Consider the following 17,285-nt stretch of genomic DNA (forward strand, 5'->3'; position numbering starts at 1 on the left):
GCTACCACGTCCTGTCGGCAAATCTGAAACCAGTCCATTGAACAACGTGCGCGGCTGGCCTAGTGCAACTCTGTACGCAATGCCGAACGTTCGTCCAAGGTCTAGCGCCAGGTCCGGGATTGGGTGGAGAAATGTGTTGAACAGACCACCAGATGATACAAGTACTAGTTACTACCTAGGCAGGTAGTAGTAACTTTCTGCGGGTACTACAGATACTCCGTTGCACGGAGTATATTTGGTGGATTTGTGTAGCAATCAAGCATTAAATGGTGGAATCGTCACATGTAATCTCCAAGAGAGCCTTTGAAACACACAGTTTTACCTAGGAACTTTAGGTACTTTCTGACCCCGTAATCGTATTGTCGTATTTTCTTAGTTGCTGATTCGCTCCAAGCCGCTACTCTCTGCCAGAATTGCATCAGTAAGGTTATTCGGCAGTGCGGCACCGACGGATGTTCCTGATCGGCGGTTCGAATTGACAGCTCTGCCTGTTCTGCCATGAGAAAACGAGCTATCATTGAATAGACAACATTGGCGCATGCATGGGTATGGCTGGTATACAGAACGATGGGTATAATACTGCGAAACTATAGCAATGCTTTCCGTGATTCGACGCTCACTAGCAATGCTGCAGGCTACTTGCAGTCGACGATCAGTTCTCGGGATTTCCGCAGTGTTTACCTAAATAGTCTGCCAGACACAAGGCCCAACCAAGTAACCTGGCCTACGGAGTATATCAGATTGAGATAACCATTGAACAACCCTCACAAAGCCACAGGACATTCAGTGGGGAGTTATCAGGCTCGAGACAACTGTGTCCATACCCCCCGTACGAACTTTTTCTCTGGATTCTGGATATCTAATGAGCACTTCTGAAAGTAGAACCAAGCTTCTGGGAAAAGCCATTTCGGAAATGAAGGAAGTCAGCACCGGGCTGGATCTAGACTACTCCGTATCCCATGGCAATGTCGAACTCGGAGATAGGCTAAAGTTCCGGAGAGCCTTGATGCTGAGTGGATCTCGTAACCATTTTATCCTTTTCACTCTCAGGGACGAATTAAGATTAGCCGGAAGTTGTCTTGACTCCGAGTCTTGGTCTCTGGCCGATTCGAACATCGCCGAATAGTAATAGGGTGACCACTACTCCGTTGTCCGTCCTTTATCAAATACGCCTAATGCTCGGGTCCATATTCTGGTGAGCCATTTGAATTTATAGCTGCATTTGTAGACTTTGCAGTAGCTACTCCCGCGCTAGTTGTGACGTCTTCGTTAGCTGTTTTAAACCATTATAGGATAATGCTATGCTGGTTGCTAGTGCCAAGCGTAAAACACCAGCTTATAATAATCCCTGTATGCTGTAGGCTACCCTGTCAGTCCGTACCTTAACACGGTGACTGAGTCACTCAAACAGCGAAATCGGCACCCATGGGCGGGGTGACGGCGTTCAATCCTGATAGTCCCAGAGCGCACAGACATTGCGGTAGCAACTGCATGCCCGATGGTAAGGGTCGTTGCCAGACGTCAATCACCATTTAGCACTACGGAATACGGATGGCATCCTTGTAGATCATGGCACCAGAGGCTTGGTTGTCCACAACTTTGACAACCGTCATCCCGAGTTCGTCCGGGATGGGCTATCGGAGTAATCCAGTGTTGGCATAGTCGGGTAGGTAGCACTTTCCTAAAAGAATGCTGAAAGTGCAGAAAAGAGGCCGCAGACATCAAATCTCGTGAACCAACTCTAGCCCGTGATTCTGTGACAGAAATTCAGCGCAGAGAACAAAGCCTCGATCAGGAATATCCTCACAGGCCTAAGCCCTTAAATCTATGTCATGGTATCTCGATGCTTTTAAGGTGCCTCTTTGAAGCGTCAGCAAAAGGTTCGACTTGGTAATGAACGGAGAAGACGCAGACAAAGTTGCCATACCAATATTATTTTCAAGGTATCTCTCAAAAATATTCATGCAAGGTATCATAGTATCATAGTCGTCACCCCATAATTGTACATCAAACTATTTTTTTCCAGAAGCCCTTCCGATCCATGATCAAACCCGTCAACTCTCATTGCCGGGCTCGAATTTCGTTGATAGCGAGTTGCACTCCTTCAATTACCACCCCCCACTCAATCTCATGGACCTTCTGCTCAAAGGCGTGTAAATCCTCGTCGACACCCTTGACAAAGGGAATCTCGCGGACGAGAATCGGCTTGCCCATGTCAACCTCCGATATCACATTATGAATCATGACACCCGTTTTATCGATCTTGCCCTCCAGCCAGGCGGCATGGGCACGCTCAATCGCATGCTGGCAGAAAACAAAATCAGCCAGACAGAAAAAACAGGAAAGAAAGAAAGAAAGAAAGAAAGATAAACTCACAGCTCCATTGAAAGCCCCCGGCAACGCAGGATGAAGGTTAATAATCTTCAACTGCTTAGCCTCTAGTGGCTCTAGGAATTTCGGCGATAGCACATGCATGAATCCCAAACAAGCAACCAGGTCCGGCGAGTCCGCGAGCACCAGTCGAGCCAATTCGGCATCGTATTCCTCCCGTGCTGCTTGTACACCCTCCGGTGTCGAAGGATGCTGCTTCTTGTATTTCACAAGGTTATGGTACTGAGTCGGAATGTCTGCTCGCTTTGCCCGTTCCAGTCCGTATGCGTCCTTGCGATTGGAAATAACTCGCACAATATTGGCAGGAATTTGACCTTCGCTGACCTTATCGATTACCGCCTGTAAATTCGACCCATTGCCGGAAATGAGGACGGTGAGACGGATTGGGGCCTCCATCTCGTGTGAGTCCGGGTTACTGACTGTATTTGAAGGATGCACTGGCGAATCTGGAGCCCACAGAATGAAGTATTCTTCACGGCACTAATGAATAAAACTGCTGAACCTAAATTCAAAGGATAGAAAGACAAATTGACGGGTCAACAGGTGCGCAACATCCTTGATCGACCTTGGAGCCAAAGATTCCAACTCCGACCTTTTTCTTTGTTGATAAGGAGAGCGGGGTCCAAACTGATGGTGGGCTGACTCAGCGGGAATGCGGGGCAGCGACTCGCTTTTGTGTCTGAGGCCAAATGATTTCATCCAACTCTCCTTGCATTACTTGAACTGAAAGTGCAGCTGATATTGCGCCTAAATGCAACTAGAATAAGATAGTTTACTTGATTCGGTCTTCTGCAGAGAGGAATCACCATGACCATTGCATCAAGATCTGAAAGCAGAGACTGAAGGGGGAATATTGCGACAACGCTCTAACAAAAGAGATATGTAACGAAAGGTATGAAGACTTCCATCATGCCAAGTGACAAAAGCCCATTGCCCATCTAAATTCTAGTAAAACACAATTGGAATTGATCAGAGCATCAAGAGCCAGCCAATGGATAAACAGCGCGAATGGGGGGTAGTCGTGAGAAATATCAAAAAGGCTGAAAAGAATACAATGTTACGTCCAGCCGTCATACTATAAGCCACACGCCTTATGCCAACTCTGGTATAATTCGGATGTCCGAAAGAAGTTGAGAAACCTAAAGTCCAACGAAAGAGAAAGTGAAGACGAGTCATTGGCTTTGGCTAGCGTACGTATAGGCTCGAGCAACACCAGCGAGACAGGCTTAAGCAGCCGCGGCGTTTTGCGTAGTGGGTGCTGGTGTGTTGTTCGTCGCTTCACTCACACCTTGGCCTCTACAGAGAGGGCAAGAATTCCGACCCGTGGTCAACCACTATATCACAAATTGTTAGTCTAAGCAGGTTGCACAGACAAACGCATGCGAAGATGGGGACGAACCTGATCAATGCAATCACGATGAAAGACGTGCTTGCACTTTGTCAATTGCCTGAGCTCTTCCGCGGCTTCGTAGTCACCGAGACAGATCAGACAACGTTCGCCATCAGGGATTTGGATCGTGCCAGCGCCATCCAAAGCCTCTGCGACGAGCGATCCTGCAAGCTCTACAAGTCGATATAGTCCTCCAGCGAGATCGATGTCGTCCTGGGTGGCAACCGGTGGCTTCGCGGGTCCAAGAAGCGACGAAAGGAGAATCATATCTTCGTAGGTGGGGTTCTATAAATTGTATTAGCTTTGAGTCTCGGGGCATGCCAAAAACACAACTTACATCGGTAAAGAGGCTAGGTGTTGCAAACGCAGGATGGTTCTCAGAAAGGTTGGTTCCCACGACATAAATCAGCCAGCTTCTGCCCGCAGGAGGGGGAGTGTCAGGTTCCACGACACCATTGCGTCGAACAGCGCCAGAGCCTAGCTCACGATGGCGAGCATACTCGGAATCACTGCGCCGCCGTTGATGTGACGGCTGGAACGGGATCCTGTCTGCAGTGGATTCAGGTGCAGGCTCAACTGACGGTTGCATCAATGGATGCTCATCAACTTGAGGCAAGGGGTTTGACGGCAACGCCGAGGCAGAGGACAGTCTCCGATTGGGTGTTGATGCGCCTGAAGATACTGCAGATAAGCCTGGCTCGGCAGGTGTCGATGGAGGCGGATGGGGACCCGGAGGACTCTCCGAGAGAGTCGAAGGGAGTGGAGGGAACGGAACGCGAGATCCAGCGTCAGAAAATCTTCGCGCGCTTCGAAGGCCCTGGTGTGAGGTTTCAATGTTCGTCGACAAAGGGCCGGGAGCACCGTGTTGTTGTCGATTAGGTACGAATTGTGGCCGATTATCAGCAAGAGGAACTGCGGGACTGTTGTCCTGAGCTCGTGGTGGATTTCCTGGCGCTAGGAATGGAAGTCGCAACAATGCGTCCAGGCCGGGCGCAGCATTCGACTGTTGATCGCCAAACGGCCCACTGCCTGTGGGAACAGATCGAACGCCCACAACTACCAAAGTAACGGTGCGGCCCTCGTTATTCCCGGCGGGATTGTCAACGTCCATACCATCGCCACGACTACTTGCAGAATCCGGCTCCGTAGTTGAGTGATTTGAGGAAGCTGCAGGGCTTGGATTGTCTGAGTTGGCAAACCTGAAAACCCGTAAAAAGTTAACGGGCTGGGGAGGGCTGTTTTCTCCTGAGGCACTTGGGGTGTCATTCGAGGCGGTTTGTGCTGATGTGGCATGCTGTAGACTTTGGATGAAGTTTTCCAGCGACCCTTCTATTCCATCATTGCCCAAAGACTGGATGTTGGGCAGTACTGGGCCCGCAGCGCCAGAAAGCTGGGCAGCAATCGCAGCCGCAGCCAATTGCAGAACCCGTGAAAGAGGAGTGTGCTCATCACGCCGAAGAACTCTGGAGGGTCTTGCACTTAAGGTGCCCGGTAATTGACGTGAGGCTGAAGCGTTTTGAGTGGACTGTGAGAAGAGTGGCGGCATTGGTAGATGATTATCACCCGCTGCAGCTTCCACAGAATCAAGTTCATGAGCGTGGCCGAAATCCATGCTCGTGTCCATGGCACTCAGTGGTGGCAGACGAATTTCGGGATGGTCGCCCAGGTCCTCCCGGAAATGTGGGTGTTCTGTCATCTCAGAGTCTGCGATGGACGGATGGCCAAATATCTGCGTGATGGGCGCCGATAATGAATTTCGAACGCGGTTCAGTCGGGCACTGCGACGCCACGATCCTCTGGCAGGTTGTGTGGCTTGTTCTGATGACGAGTCCAAGGATGCCAAACTGGTGTGCGTATCAGGAGTCAAGGACGGATCAGCGCGGGGAATAAAATAGGGTACCCTGATCAATCGCCGCCTGGCGATGCTTCTCGAGCTGAGCGATGTGAAAGGACTAAAGCGACTGCTGCTATAAGAGTCGGATCTCGGGACTGATCTCGCTACAATTCCATGCCTGTGAGCCTGTCCCTCTGCCGGGGTCTCCTCTTCACTATTAAGGAGGCCACGAATAACTGAGTTAGGTAAAATCCTGGAACCTAGTCTCGACATTGTAGACTGACGTCGCGCGGCCATTCGCGCAAGTATCGCAGAGCGATACTCTTGCTGATCCGGTTCGTGCCGTGAACCATCTTCCTCGTGTATACTCTCCATCCTTGTCAAATGAGGCTGCTCGGCATTTGGGGTACCTGTTGCCTGCCATGTCGCGGCCCCTGGATTGCCTTGAGCTAAATGAGAAGTATGGGAGATGCCGTCATTCGGTTCTGCTCCTGACGGGAGCGCGGTGTCCTCGGCCTGATCAGAATTCGACCGGTGATTCATGTCTTCATTGAGATTCAATTGATCGCGGTCGGTGCGGAGGAAGGTGGATTGATCTGAGGGAGTTGTGTGGTGTTGATTCCTTTGTGTAGAAGAGGACTGTCCCATAGCCACGAAGATGTGAGAATGGGAAGTGGCGATGATTGTTTATAAACCATAGATGGCCATGGAAGGACGGATGACTAAAGAACCCAACATTAGTCAGATGTAGAACAGCAGCGACGTGCAATCGAACGATCAACACCTGTAGCATGCAAGAAGGACGAGCTCATTAAATCACAGATGAAGGCCACAAAGGAAATACGGCAATCCAGAAATATTCGACAATCTCGAAGAAAAGTGGTTTGAGAGTACCTCGGAAGATCTAAGAGAATTGACCTTTAAGCCATACCATACAACATTTGCAAGCCTAAAAGCGAGATTCTTGTAAGAAGAGGTTTCTGGAGGGCTCAGGAAGCTTTGTTGTCACCACCTAAAGGGGTATTGCCAGAGGATAGTTTCTCCGACGTGTCAGAAGTCCAAGGTTGCAGCCGGTCAGAGGTCGACACCAAAGGGAGCGACGATCGAAGAGAACGAGAGCGTGTTAGTAGCAGGACTGAAGAGCGATTGTGGCAAGATTCGATCTAGTGAAGATGAGCGACTAGACAGACGGAGTCTTATTGAAACTCGTATTGTTGAATACTGTTGACGGTGATGACGATGATGGCGGGACGCCGACCATAGATAGGAATCAGAGGATGATAGGCAGTCGACCTCTCTGCGGAGTAGTCTTTGGATTCTTTAAGCTATGAGCCAGAGTCCAGACACTAACTACTCTCGTCCCAGGTTTAGTTGGGGCTGTCTAGGAAGGTAGTAGTCCGTAATAAGTGTTGTTGATCTCGTTGTTCGTCATCCAACGGTCCAAGCCTCCAACAGTCAGCGCTTGGGTGTGGTTTTGGCGGGATTCCATTTAGGCAGATTATTAGTCAGACTGGCTTACAGCAGGTGATTCGCCTGGTTTCGATCTAGGCCTTGTGGGGCCTTAGGCTCACCATACACCAGCCAGTACTACCATGTCATGAGTTTCCAGAAACAGTCACCTTCAAAAATGGTGCTATTTTGAATGAAGGCTATCATTGCTGAAGCAAAGTATAATACAAGCATAATGGATCATCGCTATTTTCAGCATCATTACTTTAGTGTGCTTGATGGTTTGAAGCTTTCGACTGTTCCAGTTGGAGGATAATATATCCTTCGCCTGAGAAAGACAACTTTTGATCTGAGCAGGAAAGGTGACCTTACAGAAAGGGGAGGAAATCACCACTTCCTTGCACTCATACAGGGTCCATCTCCCTTGGTTTCCTGCTGGGTCCTACTACATTCGGGGGTTCAGCATTCACTATGGCTTTCGTTCCTTCAGCATCTGCGTTCTCTTTGCCTCTTCCATCATGGCAGCAACCTGCCAGCGTGCGGGTAGCTCGCTATGAGGCCAAAAAGCGCAAAAAACATTCTGATGATTGGGGCGCCGATAATGGAGATGGAGAAGGAGAAACGACGGATGGTGCGTCGGAAATAGCGCCTATTGCTCCATCTCTAACGTTATCTCCTGAAGAAGCCCATCAATATCGCGTTGCTGGCCTTTCATTCGACCAAGAATTACCTGGAGGCCTCTTCCCTCATGCCCCTGCTAAGAGCGAGCTTCCTAAGAAGGAGAGCCGTGGCGATATCTTGGAAAGTCTCTCCTCCTTGTCTCCTCCAATATATCCTCCCCAATCCAGTGCCTACCAGGGCAACCTTCGACTGCAACATTTGGCCGTGATCACTTCCATTCTGCACCGCTGTCTTCTGCAAGGTGACTACATCCGTGCCGGAAGAGCCTGGGGATTGATTCTCCGAGAAGAATTTGCCGGTTCTCCCATCGACGTTCGCACGGACGGCAGATGGGGCATTGGCGCTGAGATCCTGCTTCGACGTGGTCGCCAGGCAGCAGAAAATGCACCAGGGATTCAGCCGACTGGTGACGGACACGAAAGCGGAGGGGGCCATGTTTCAAGGCCATACTTTACACGGAAGGGGTTTGAAGATGCTAAGCATTATTACGAGAGGCTTATTGTACAACATCCGTACCGCAAATCCGCTCCCGACGCTATCTGCTCCTTGCATTTTTACCCGGCAATGTTTGGTCTGTGGATTTACGTTGTCCAAGAGGAGAGTACCTTAGCCAGAGAAGATATTCACAGTCGCCATGAAGACTCGCCCGGAGACTTTTCGGAAGATGAAGAATTAGGGCAGGTCTCCGACGGTGAATCCGTCTCCAAGCACAGAAAGCATCATCTAATTACCAGCGTACGAGCGAGGGAACTCGAAGAAGCACAGCAAATTGCGGCTAGGATGGATGAGATACTTGTCTCTCCCCCGTATTCGGACTCTCCTGAGTTGCTGGAGCTCAGGGGTATGCTATCGCTTTGGATTGGAGATCTCTTTGTGTCATGTGTCCCACACCAAGAGGAGGACGAATATGATAGTGACGGTCGCAGTTCTGTGAGAGAAGATACCGACCATCTACATGACTCTATTCAAGCCAGGCGTGAGCGACGCCTTGCAATGGAAAAAAGACAGTCTGAAATTCTCAAATCGAGAGAGTTCTTTGAGAAAGCAAGGCAACGCGGCAGAAGTGTTGCCTCTACATTGGAACACTTTCACATTGATGACAGTGCTTCGATGGCTTCATCTGGTATGGGATTCTAGAGATCTCAGCTTACTTTTACTTTGCGCTTAGTTCATTATTGGCAACTGTGTTGTATGTAAATAGCTTAACGTTTGCACAGTATAGATAAATGTGAGAAACATGCTCTCTACCTGGCAAGCAACCTTGAGACCATCTTCCTCCATGCTGTTATCGAGCTACTTATCATCACGTGACTACATGAGCATCTGTCTGGCGCGCTGTGAAAATAACGCGTTTGGAATCTGCCCTTGGGCAGCCAGAATTTAAATATTGACGCAGAGGATTTACGATTTCACCGCTTTGTAGGCAGTGACCGCCGTATTTTATATCAATCTACTGCGGTGAACATTCAGCGAGCTTGAGTTTGAATGTCTACCTTCCTAAGCCTTTGATCTAAGGAACTATGGGGGTGGGGGATTATATCCATTCCAAGGAGGCTGGTCCACCTCGTCAATCCAAGGCTGATGCACCGAATCAGTCCCGGCAGCTCTTAGCACAACAGGTGAGAGTTGAAGTCCCCCAGACTCAACTTGTTGCTCCTGTGCCTGTAGGGATGAACGGAAGAGCGCAATTGGATGCATACGGGGGAGTGACATTTCCAGAGTCGTCGCAGGCAGTGCATGAAAATGGCGTGCACCGGGACATGTTTGACACGGATGTTGAGGGGATCGATGACTCAACTGTTGCTGGGACAAGCGTTGTCGATGTTGAAGAGATTCAACGACCGCAACCGCAGCAACATCACTTGCCGCCAGTTCAAAGTGTGCAGTATCAGGAGCCAGAAGGGAAGACTCTTCAGGAATTCCGACACGGACGTCGTCCATACTCATCGAACTGGTATGAGAACTTAGGAGACAAAGCCATGAGGACTGCGGGTTTTGAATCAGATGATGCCGATGCCGACGATGATACTAGCCAAATGACGTCCGTCGCGGGCGACGACAAAGCTGAAGATAATAACGACTGGTACATGTCTCATGGACACCGTCATGCCCAGGAACCTCTAAGCAAACGTCTAGAAGGCTTCTGGAGTGCCAGTAAACGAAAACATACTAAGCCCGGCCACCAGACTCAGGGGGAATCGGCAAAGTTTCCTACTACGTTTTCATCAGCAAACGCAGGCAGAAGAATTGTCCTTCCTCGCAGTATGACAGCAACTCCGAGGACGCGTTTCAGCCCGCCAAAGCCGTCCCTCCTTGACAGGCTGGACATCTCTCCAACTCGGCGCACTGCCGGTCCAAGAGCACAACCCCGGAGAAAAGACAGCATTACCCGTTTCCACTCCCATGGTCCGGAGGGAGACACCGGGCTATTTGCAAATGATCATGGAAAGGGCGACAGCGAACCATCCTTAACTGCGTTCGACATTACCCATTTTGACGATCTCGATGACGACGAGACGATCCGCGACCCATTTTCCAGACGTGCTTCGGTGAAGCGCATAAGCTCAGATACGGCCCAGACCAAGAAGCGAGTCCTAGAAGCAGACTATCCTCCTGAAATTCTGTCCAAGAAGACTTTTGAGGAACTCCAGGCTGAGCCGTTTGATTTCGATCCTGCCACTGCACGAGCCACTGCAACCTTGAACCCATCGCAGGATCCATCTGGATACACAGAAGAAGACAGGATCTCTTTCCTCATGAAACTATCTGAAGAGGACCGCCAAACATATTTCTCGAATTTAAGTATTGATGAATGGGAAGAGTGCGGCGATCAGTTACTTGACGAATTCTCCAAGCTACTTTCGGAAATGAAGGAACTACGCCGCGCTCGTCGAAGGACGGCTGCTATGTTCGAAGCAGAAATAAAGAGAAGACATGATGCTGTTCGGGAAGAAAGTTCCGATTTGGATAAGAAGCTGAATGAAATGAAGACGGGCGGTGCAGAGGTGCTGCGTGGTCGTACACCCTGAAGCGCATACCTTGCAACAGAGCAACGCAGCAATAAGTACTACCAACCCTGGTGGTTGAAGAGAGCTCCGTAACGAGGCCCGCTGTTACTACTCTTATTTCGATTATTTTACCTTGTTTGGCGTCTCTGAGAATGGCCATGTTATGCTACCATACGCTGCTGCAAATAGCCATGAGGATGTCATGCTGAATATCACATGGTGTGTTTTCCATCATCTTACACAATCTGCTTGAGACAGAATCCTAGGGTCGGGTTTCAGCCTCCAGAAAAACATATGTTATTAGCATCATTATACCCTTGTGTAACTGAATTATTGACTGATAGATATGTTTTCCTTTCCTAACAGCACTTTAAATTGCGTCAAAGTTGTACTCTAACTCCCATAATGCTACCATCCTCGAAATGATTCAAAGCTTATGTTTCCACCGCTCGAAAATGAACGCTATCTGCAATCTATTATATAGTGTCATGAACGCCGTGAGATCAAACAGAAATGCGAAGGAAAATAAAGAGGATGCGGGAAGGTGATGGAGTGACAAGCATGAGTTAACTCGAATCCGAAGCCTGCCTGAGTAACGCTGCTGCAAGGCGTTTGTAGTCTTCGAGCAACACGACTACATCACCTATTGTCAGTTCGTTGGCATGTTGGGTTTGGAGAAATCTTTGAATAGGCGGATCGATCTTAGGCTGGTTACTGCTGTTATTCCCGGGGACTTCTCGAGAAGAAGGTGAAGTCTTCGTCTTCTCTGAAGGAGCAAGAGCGGCGAAACTTCCTCCCGAGTCTGGCGTGCTGCGCCCGAAGTTCCGTATCATCCCCGGAATATGATTAAGCGGATTGATGCTGTTTCCAAAGTTCCTCATTGACTCTAGAGGGGTGGTAGGCAAAGGGTTCGTTTGAGAGGCAGCTGACGAAGGCTCATCCTTTAGCGCACCCGTGGTGGCAGTGGCCGTTTTCAAGCTGGCCTGAGTCCTCACACTGTCCGTGCTACGATCACGAGGGGTCCTGTGTCCGCTGACTAGACCCATGAAGGTATCTTCCGCCCTTGAGCCGATGCGTCGCAGTGGGGGTCGATCAGGAGTCGCTAAAGAATCGCCCCCTCCATTATCCCGAGAGACACCCTTATCAAGGGAAGGCGGAGAAGTGACAAGACGACGAGCTTCTGCTAGTGTCTTCGGCAGGATTGGACTGCCACCGTCTTTGGCAGACAGTTGGCTGGATTGCAGCTCCTTAAGACGGCCGAACAGAAAGTTGAAGCTGCTGTCCAGCGATGCGCTAATATTCTTCAACCCTTGATCGGCAGTGTTGCGAACAACATCGTTGGCAGCACCAAGCACTTTCGACGGAGGTTGGAACAAATTGTTCAGACGAGGTTGTTGAGGCGTCGCTGGTGACTGTTGCTTAAGTAGTCCTTCGGCAGCATCTTCCTTAGCATCTGATTTGGAGATCTCTGGAGAAGCGTTCGCTTTTGTAACGGTAGACACGGGGGCCTTGCTCATCTGGTGAGGGGTGTCAAGGCTGTCAGGAGTACCTATTGTCTCATTGCTCAGTTGAAGTTTTCCTTCCTGCGTTTCGTCCGCTCGTAGCTCCGATAATTCTACATTTTCCAGGAAGCTGATTGCAGCTTCGAGATTTGTTAAGCAGTAAGCCGTCTCACCATCGATTTTCTTTGTCGACCGAAACCGCTGTATGAAGAGAAGATTACTAATGATGTTAATACCTTCTGGCGGGCAAGTGATAAGCGTATAGATCAAGGTGGGCAAAATCTCATCAGCTGAGGAGGACGAAGGAAGAAGCTTTGTCAATGCATCAACAATAGCCTTGTGTGCGCCAGCCAGATGCTGAAGCTTCCCCAAAGGATATTTCGCTTCATTCATTCTTGCCAGACATTTACGGGCAACGGAGAGGCATTGATCCGCCTCTTTCTGATCCTCTTCATTTATAGTGGCCATATCGATGTCAATCCCTAGGTCTTTCAGGTTGATCCCAACCAAGAGTAATGCTGCTGTTTTTGAACGCAACTTCTCATCCCGAACTTCATCCAATGTGCTCTTATGCCTCCAGATTCTGTCGTAGACGCATTCACAAGCTCTTCGCTCGATAGCTTCTTCCAGGGCAGCCCCTTTAGAAGCGAGCGACTTTCGTGCCTTCCGCCGTTCAGCAACCTCTGATGCTGTCAACATCTGCCGGCTAGACGGAACATTGCCTGAATCTCTGTTTGTTGATTTAGACTGGCCGAAGCGAGAAGCACGGGGCGGGGGAGGGTTAGGAGAAGGATCACGGTTTATTCGAGACGCTAGGGCTGATATATGAGTAGCAATGTGCGATTCAGCCCGAACGTAAAAGTCTTGAAAGCGCTGAGATATTTTCTCAATGGTCGGTGGAGAGGAGTGTACCTTGGCGCCCAACGAGTTAACGAACCTAGCAAGAATATATGTTAATGCTCGAGCAACTTATGAATAGAGTAGTCTAACCTACCTGTCAGTTAGACTCATAAGTTCGATTGGTAGCTCTTCGGCTTGATCCTGCAGACCCCGAGACAGAACAGAGACCTCGTCGCCCTGTTGCCCATCATCTCCTGCTTCCGAACCCGAAGAGCCCCTCTTCTCAAAGACGTCTGGATCATTATCGTGTTCATCGTCATCTACTGACAACGGAAGGGGGAGCGCGGTCGAATCCACCAACTCTGAAAATGCTACCGATTGAACAGTCTTTGCCCTGGTGCGGGCAAAGGAGCTCATTTCCGGGTTGTCCATTCGCGGAAATGATCGAGCAGTATGGAGACGAGGTTTCGCAGAGTCATTGACCGAAGAATGCGACGACATAGCTCTTCAAAGCATGCAGCCTGCACAATTAATATTGAAATCAATTTATTCCCTCGCAGTCCAGCTGATCGGCTCACGCAGATCGGGCAATTACCAGCGTTTCCGTGATAAAATGGGTCAGCGGGTAATCAGGACAGATTTCGAGACACAGCAGAAGAACAAACAAAGAACTGAGATGAAGAACAAGTCAGAAAAATGAAGGTATCAACTGGTACCAACAAACATATTAAAAACTCAGTAAAACTCTCAACTGTAACAGAGATGTGGTGAGAGTGTAGCTTGGAGAGGCAGATGATTACCGCTTTGGGAGAGTCCCCACAACTTGTGTCACGCGTTTCTAGTGCATCACGTGCGCTATCATCTGGCTATCTCCAGACTGCGTCACTGGCCCCAGCGATAAGTCATTGCCGCTGATAGGCACCTGTACGACGGTGATTGCTTCCTCGAGTCCTCTTTGAGATCCCCTTGGATATATCAATTTCCATCATGAAAAGCAGCCGAAAAAGGACTAAGCGACGCGTTCTGCAGGATATGAGTATATCTGGTCTCCTCTTATCTGTTGCCCTGCTTCCGAGCGTCGTCTCCGCTCAAGATCATGTATACTTGGACCCTTCATCGTCTGGTTCACCCTACCTTGGTCCCCAGATCCCTCTAACAGGCCTTCCAGCCCTTACTGGTACTCATGAATTTGTAGGTCTTATACCCTGATATCTCTTGATGCAAACACTGATTGTTCTGATTCAATAGACGCTTCGCCATATATATCAGCGAGGTACTCATGACCAACCCGATCTTCACAGGAGGCTCGATATCAAACCGCACACACGCCTTTGGGCTGTTTCAGATGATGGCCTTGAGAAGGAACTCGTAACATTTGATACTCCCCTCGTTGCTTCATCAAGCCCTCTTACCATCCAGCGGCTTGCGGACCGCCGGCTTTCGGTCATTGAAGGATACCTGGCGGCTGCGAGGTCCAGGGGGGAGGCGGTCGCACTGTCGCCGTCAGAGTGGGTGATGGATACATTGGCTGGTCCAAATGTCACAGATAAAGAAAGCGTTCTTACATTTGCAAAGATGACGGCGAACGACTATATCGAGGAACCTGGCTCCGGGGACTGGCACTATATTCATGGCCGTTTCAACTATTCGTCAAGCTTTGGGTGGCAGTCGGACGGATTGAGGGGCCACATATATGCAGATAAAACGAACAGTACTATCGTCATATCCTTGAAAGGAACTAGCCCGGCCCTGTTCGATGGTGCTGGCACAACCACAAACGATAAGATCAACGATAATCTGTTCTTCAGCTGTTGCTGTGGGCAGGGAGGCTCGTACCTCTGGCGACAGGTCTGCGACTGCCAGCAATCTGCTTTTACAGCAAATTTGACTTGCATCGTTGAGGCCATGAACGACGAAAATAGATATTACAGGGCTGCCATCGACCTTTACTCGAATGTGACAGACATGTATCCAGACGCAAATGTCTGGTTGACAGGCCATTCTCTGGGTGGTGCGATGTCCAGTCTCCTTGGTCTTACATTTGGACTACCTGTCGTAACATTCGAGGCTGTCCCCGAGGCTCTGCCTGCGGCTCGCTTGGGTCTACCGAGTCCGCCGGGCCACGATCCCAGACTTCCTCAATCACGGCAATACACAGGAGCTTACCATTTTGGACACACGGCCGACCCAGTATACATGGGAACGTGCAACGGGGTCGGTTCTATTTGCACATGGGGTGGGTATGCGATGGAGTCCGCCTGCCATACCGGCCAAATGTGCGTTTACGATACAGTTGAAGATAAGGGATGGCGTGTTGCACTTTCAACCCACCGGATCGAGGCCGTAATTTCCGACGTCCTCGAGGTATATGAAGACATCCCTCCTTGCGCACCCGAGGAAGAGTGCTATGATTGCGAGTTGTGGAAGTTCTTCAAAAGCAATGGGTCTGAAAGCACGACAACTTCGACTACTACCACTACCACCGCTCCTACCACAACCCGGACATCGACATGCAAGACCCCCGGCTGGTGGGGCTGTTTGGACGAAAGCACGACCACTACGACCACCACTTCTACGACGACGACGACGACGACGACGACGACGTCAACATGTAAAACTCCGGGGTGGTTCGGCTGCAAAGACCCGACTACAACGACAGAGGCAACGGCCGCCCCCTCTGTCACAACCAGCATACCCACGCCAACTACATATCCAACTTCATCTACCTCCACATGCAAAGATCCTGGATGGTTTGGTTGTCGTGATCCTCCCAGCACGACAGCGTCCATCACGTCGTCACCTTCGACAACATCCACCTGCGATGATCCGGGTTTCTTCTGGGGTTGCTATGACGAGTCAACAACGGCAACTCATCCCATCACGTCCGGACCGAGCGCGCCATACTCGACTCCCTCCCCTACGCACGAACACACATGTACTTCCAGTATTTTCTTCGGTTTGATTTGTGTTGGGTCGACCGGCACCGAACTACGCTAGAGTTCACTCCACCATCAACGCTCAATAAGGGTGCGGTTGTGAATCATTTCATCCTACCACCATTTGCATAAACTTCATGATGACCATATACGAGCGACTGATTTTGGCTTGATTCTTTGGTTCTCTTTTGGCGCGGGGTCATGAAGGCGTTCTGCGTTAGTGATTCTTTTTTTTGGGACTGGTCAAGTTTACTGGTTACAATGATCATCTTGCCGTCAATGCAAGCTGTTTTCTCTCAGAGACTATCCTCTCGTTGAGAAATTGAAATTTAGATACCGACTCGTTATTGGGATACAGTTGGAATAATTTATTAGTAGACGTGATTTCCACTATGATTTTTGAATAGAGTCCACATGAAATTATTCCTTCCCATTTTCTTTAACCCCGATGGAGCTGCCAGAAGACACGGCATAGATTCAAATACAACTGTAAACCAGCTTTCTACCAGTTGCACTTGGTGGTTGCTACTGATTTGAGGCACGGCATGAGACAGGCGAAGTGTCGATCTTGATTCCAATTCCAGATGCGCTTTTTTGGTCTGACAACAAAATAGTATGTTTAATGTTAAACCGGATGGGTAATGGTAGTATGAGTAAAACGCGCTCATGTGATGGTCAGCAAAAACCCAACCTTGACCGGGCCGGCCAGAGTCGGACAAGAGCAAAAAAAATGCCAAGTGGACTTCGAGTACAAAGACCAGCTACTGACAGCCTTCAGACTACCCGAGGTATTACGCGATAAATAAGAACATACACGAGGCGGCTATCCAGTATGCTAACATCTCGGTCGAGCGATTCCGTACTTGAAGCCCGGCAAGAGAAGCTTTATCAGCGAGAGAGCGATTGGCCGAGGATACCCTCGAGACCCTTGAAATTGACTTTCTTTGCCCTGTGGCGTCGCTATCAAACGCCGTGTTGGTAAGGCAGGGGATCGATTACAGTCATTGTTATTGGTGCGGAAACAGAGGGACATAAATGACTTTCGGGATTGTATCGATCGGCTTGGGCAGTGATTTAGTCCCCGTCTAACGTTGGAGAGGCCGATAGAGTTAAGCGAGACTAAGTTCAGCGTGAGCTAGAAGTTGGATTCCAGCCATCCAGGTCAGCTCCAGACAGCTCTCGATGTGTAGATGTAGATCGGTCTGATGCAGAGAGTTTGTGGGGTGCATTAGCATACCCTTTTCGTCTGGTTTT

The 17,285-nt window shown here is 49.6% G+C and overlaps 6 protein-coding genes across 6 annotated transcripts; 3 read left to right on the plus strand and 3 right to left on the minus strand.

Moving 5' to 3' along the window:
* Window positions 1–1,174: 1,174 nt before the first annotated feature.
* AFUA_2G10855 (phosphoribosylglycinamide formyltransferase) lies at window positions 1,175–2,787 on the minus strand (the record flags this gene model as incomplete). The annotated part of the gene is made up of 3 exons (XM_001481616.2): window positions 1,175–1,860; window positions 1,928–2,304; window positions 2,377–2,787. 2 exons carry the CDS (start codon window positions 2,785–2,787, stop codon window positions 2,062–2,064), a joined length of 654 nt encoding a protein of 217 aa, XP_001481666.1. The 3' UTR covers window positions 1,175–1,860; window positions 1,928–2,061.
* Window positions 2,788–3,111: 324 nt separating this feature from the next.
* AFUA_2G10860 (RING-H2 finger protein) lies at window positions 3,112–7,082 on the minus strand. The gene is made up of 5 exons (XM_001481617.2): window positions 6,628–7,082; window positions 6,510–6,564; window positions 4,119–6,337; window positions 3,791–4,066; window positions 3,112–3,725 (listed from the first exon to the last, which is right to left on the minus strand). Exons 3-5 carry the CDS (start codon window positions 6,261–6,263, stop codon window positions 3,618–3,620), a joined length of 2,529 nt encoding a protein of 842 aa, XP_001481667.1. The 5' UTR covers window positions 6,264–6,337; window positions 6,510–6,564; window positions 6,628–7,082; the 3' UTR covers window positions 3,112–3,617.
* A 134-nt stretch (window positions 7,083–7,216) lies between these two features.
* Window positions 7,217–9,016, plus strand: AFUA_2G10870 (uncharacterized protein). The gene has a single exon (XM_750327.2). The coding sequence runs from the start codon at window positions 7,536–7,538 to the stop codon at window positions 8,880–8,882; it is 1,347 nt and encodes a 448-aa protein (XP_755420.1). The 5' UTR covers window positions 7,217–7,535; the 3' UTR covers window positions 8,883–9,016.
* A 249-nt stretch (window positions 9,017–9,265) lies between these two features.
* Window positions 9,266–10,774, plus strand: AFUA_2G10880 (uncharacterized protein; the record flags this gene model as incomplete). Its single annotated transcript, XM_750328.1, has 1 exon — window positions 9,266–10,774. One exon carries the CDS (start codon window positions 9,266–9,268, stop codon window positions 10,772–10,774), a length of 1,509 nt encoding a protein of 502 aa, XP_755421.1.
* A 545-nt stretch (window positions 10,775–11,319) lies between these two features.
* AFUA_2G10890 (VPS9 domain-containing protein) lies at window positions 11,320–13,869 on the minus strand (the record flags this gene model as incomplete). Its single annotated transcript, XM_750329.2, has 2 exons — window positions 13,250–13,869; window positions 11,320–13,192 (listed from the first exon to the last, which is right to left on the minus strand). Exons 1-2 carry the CDS (start codon window positions 13,594–13,596, stop codon window positions 11,320–11,322), a joined length of 2,220 nt encoding a protein of 739 aa, XP_755422.1. The 5' UTR covers window positions 13,597–13,869.
* A 129-nt stretch (window positions 13,870–13,998) lies between these two features.
* atg15 (triglyceride lipase ATG15) lies at window positions 13,999–16,497 on the plus strand. Its single transcript, XM_750330.2, has 2 exons — window positions 13,999–14,286; window positions 14,344–16,497. The coding sequence occupies exons 1-2, from the start codon at window positions 14,083–14,085 to the stop codon at window positions 16,090–16,092; spliced, it is 1,953 nt and encodes a 650-aa protein (XP_755423.1). The 5' UTR covers window positions 13,999–14,082; the 3' UTR covers window positions 16,093–16,497.
* Window positions 16,498–17,285: the final 788 nt, after the last annotated feature.

Source organism: Aspergillus fumigatus, chromosome 2 (assembly GCF_000002655.1).
Source record: "Aspergillus fumigatus Af293 chromosome 2, whole genome shotgun sequence".
NCBI classification, from domain to species: domain Eukaryota; kingdom Fungi; phylum Ascomycota; class Eurotiomycetes; order Eurotiales; family Aspergillaceae; genus Aspergillus; species Aspergillus fumigatus.

Coding starts and splice junctions, on each gene's coding strand:
- atg15 (XM_750330.2), top strand. CDS start 14,083: ATGAAAAGCAGCCGAAAAAGGACTAAGCGACGCGTTCTGCAGGATATG. Junction 14,287..14,343: donor TTACTGGTACTCATGAATTT/GTAGGTCTTATA, acceptor CTGATTCAATAG/ACGCTTCGCCATATATATCA.
- AFUA_2G10860 (XM_001481617.2), bottom strand. CDS start 6,263: ATGGGACAGTCCTCTTCTACACAAAGGAATCAACACCACACAACTCCC. Junction 4,067..4,118: donor CACCTAGCCTCTTTACCGAT/GTAAGTTGTGTT, acceptor TACAATTTATAG/AACCCCACCTACGAAGATAT. Junction 3,726..3,790: donor ATCGTGATTGCATTGATCAG/GTTCGTCCCCAT, acceptor TTTGTGATATAG/TGGTTGACCACGGGTCGGAA.
- AFUA_2G10870 (XM_750327.2), top strand. CDS start 7,536: ATGGCTTTCGTTCCTTCAGCATCTGCGTTCTCTTTGCCTCTTCCATCA.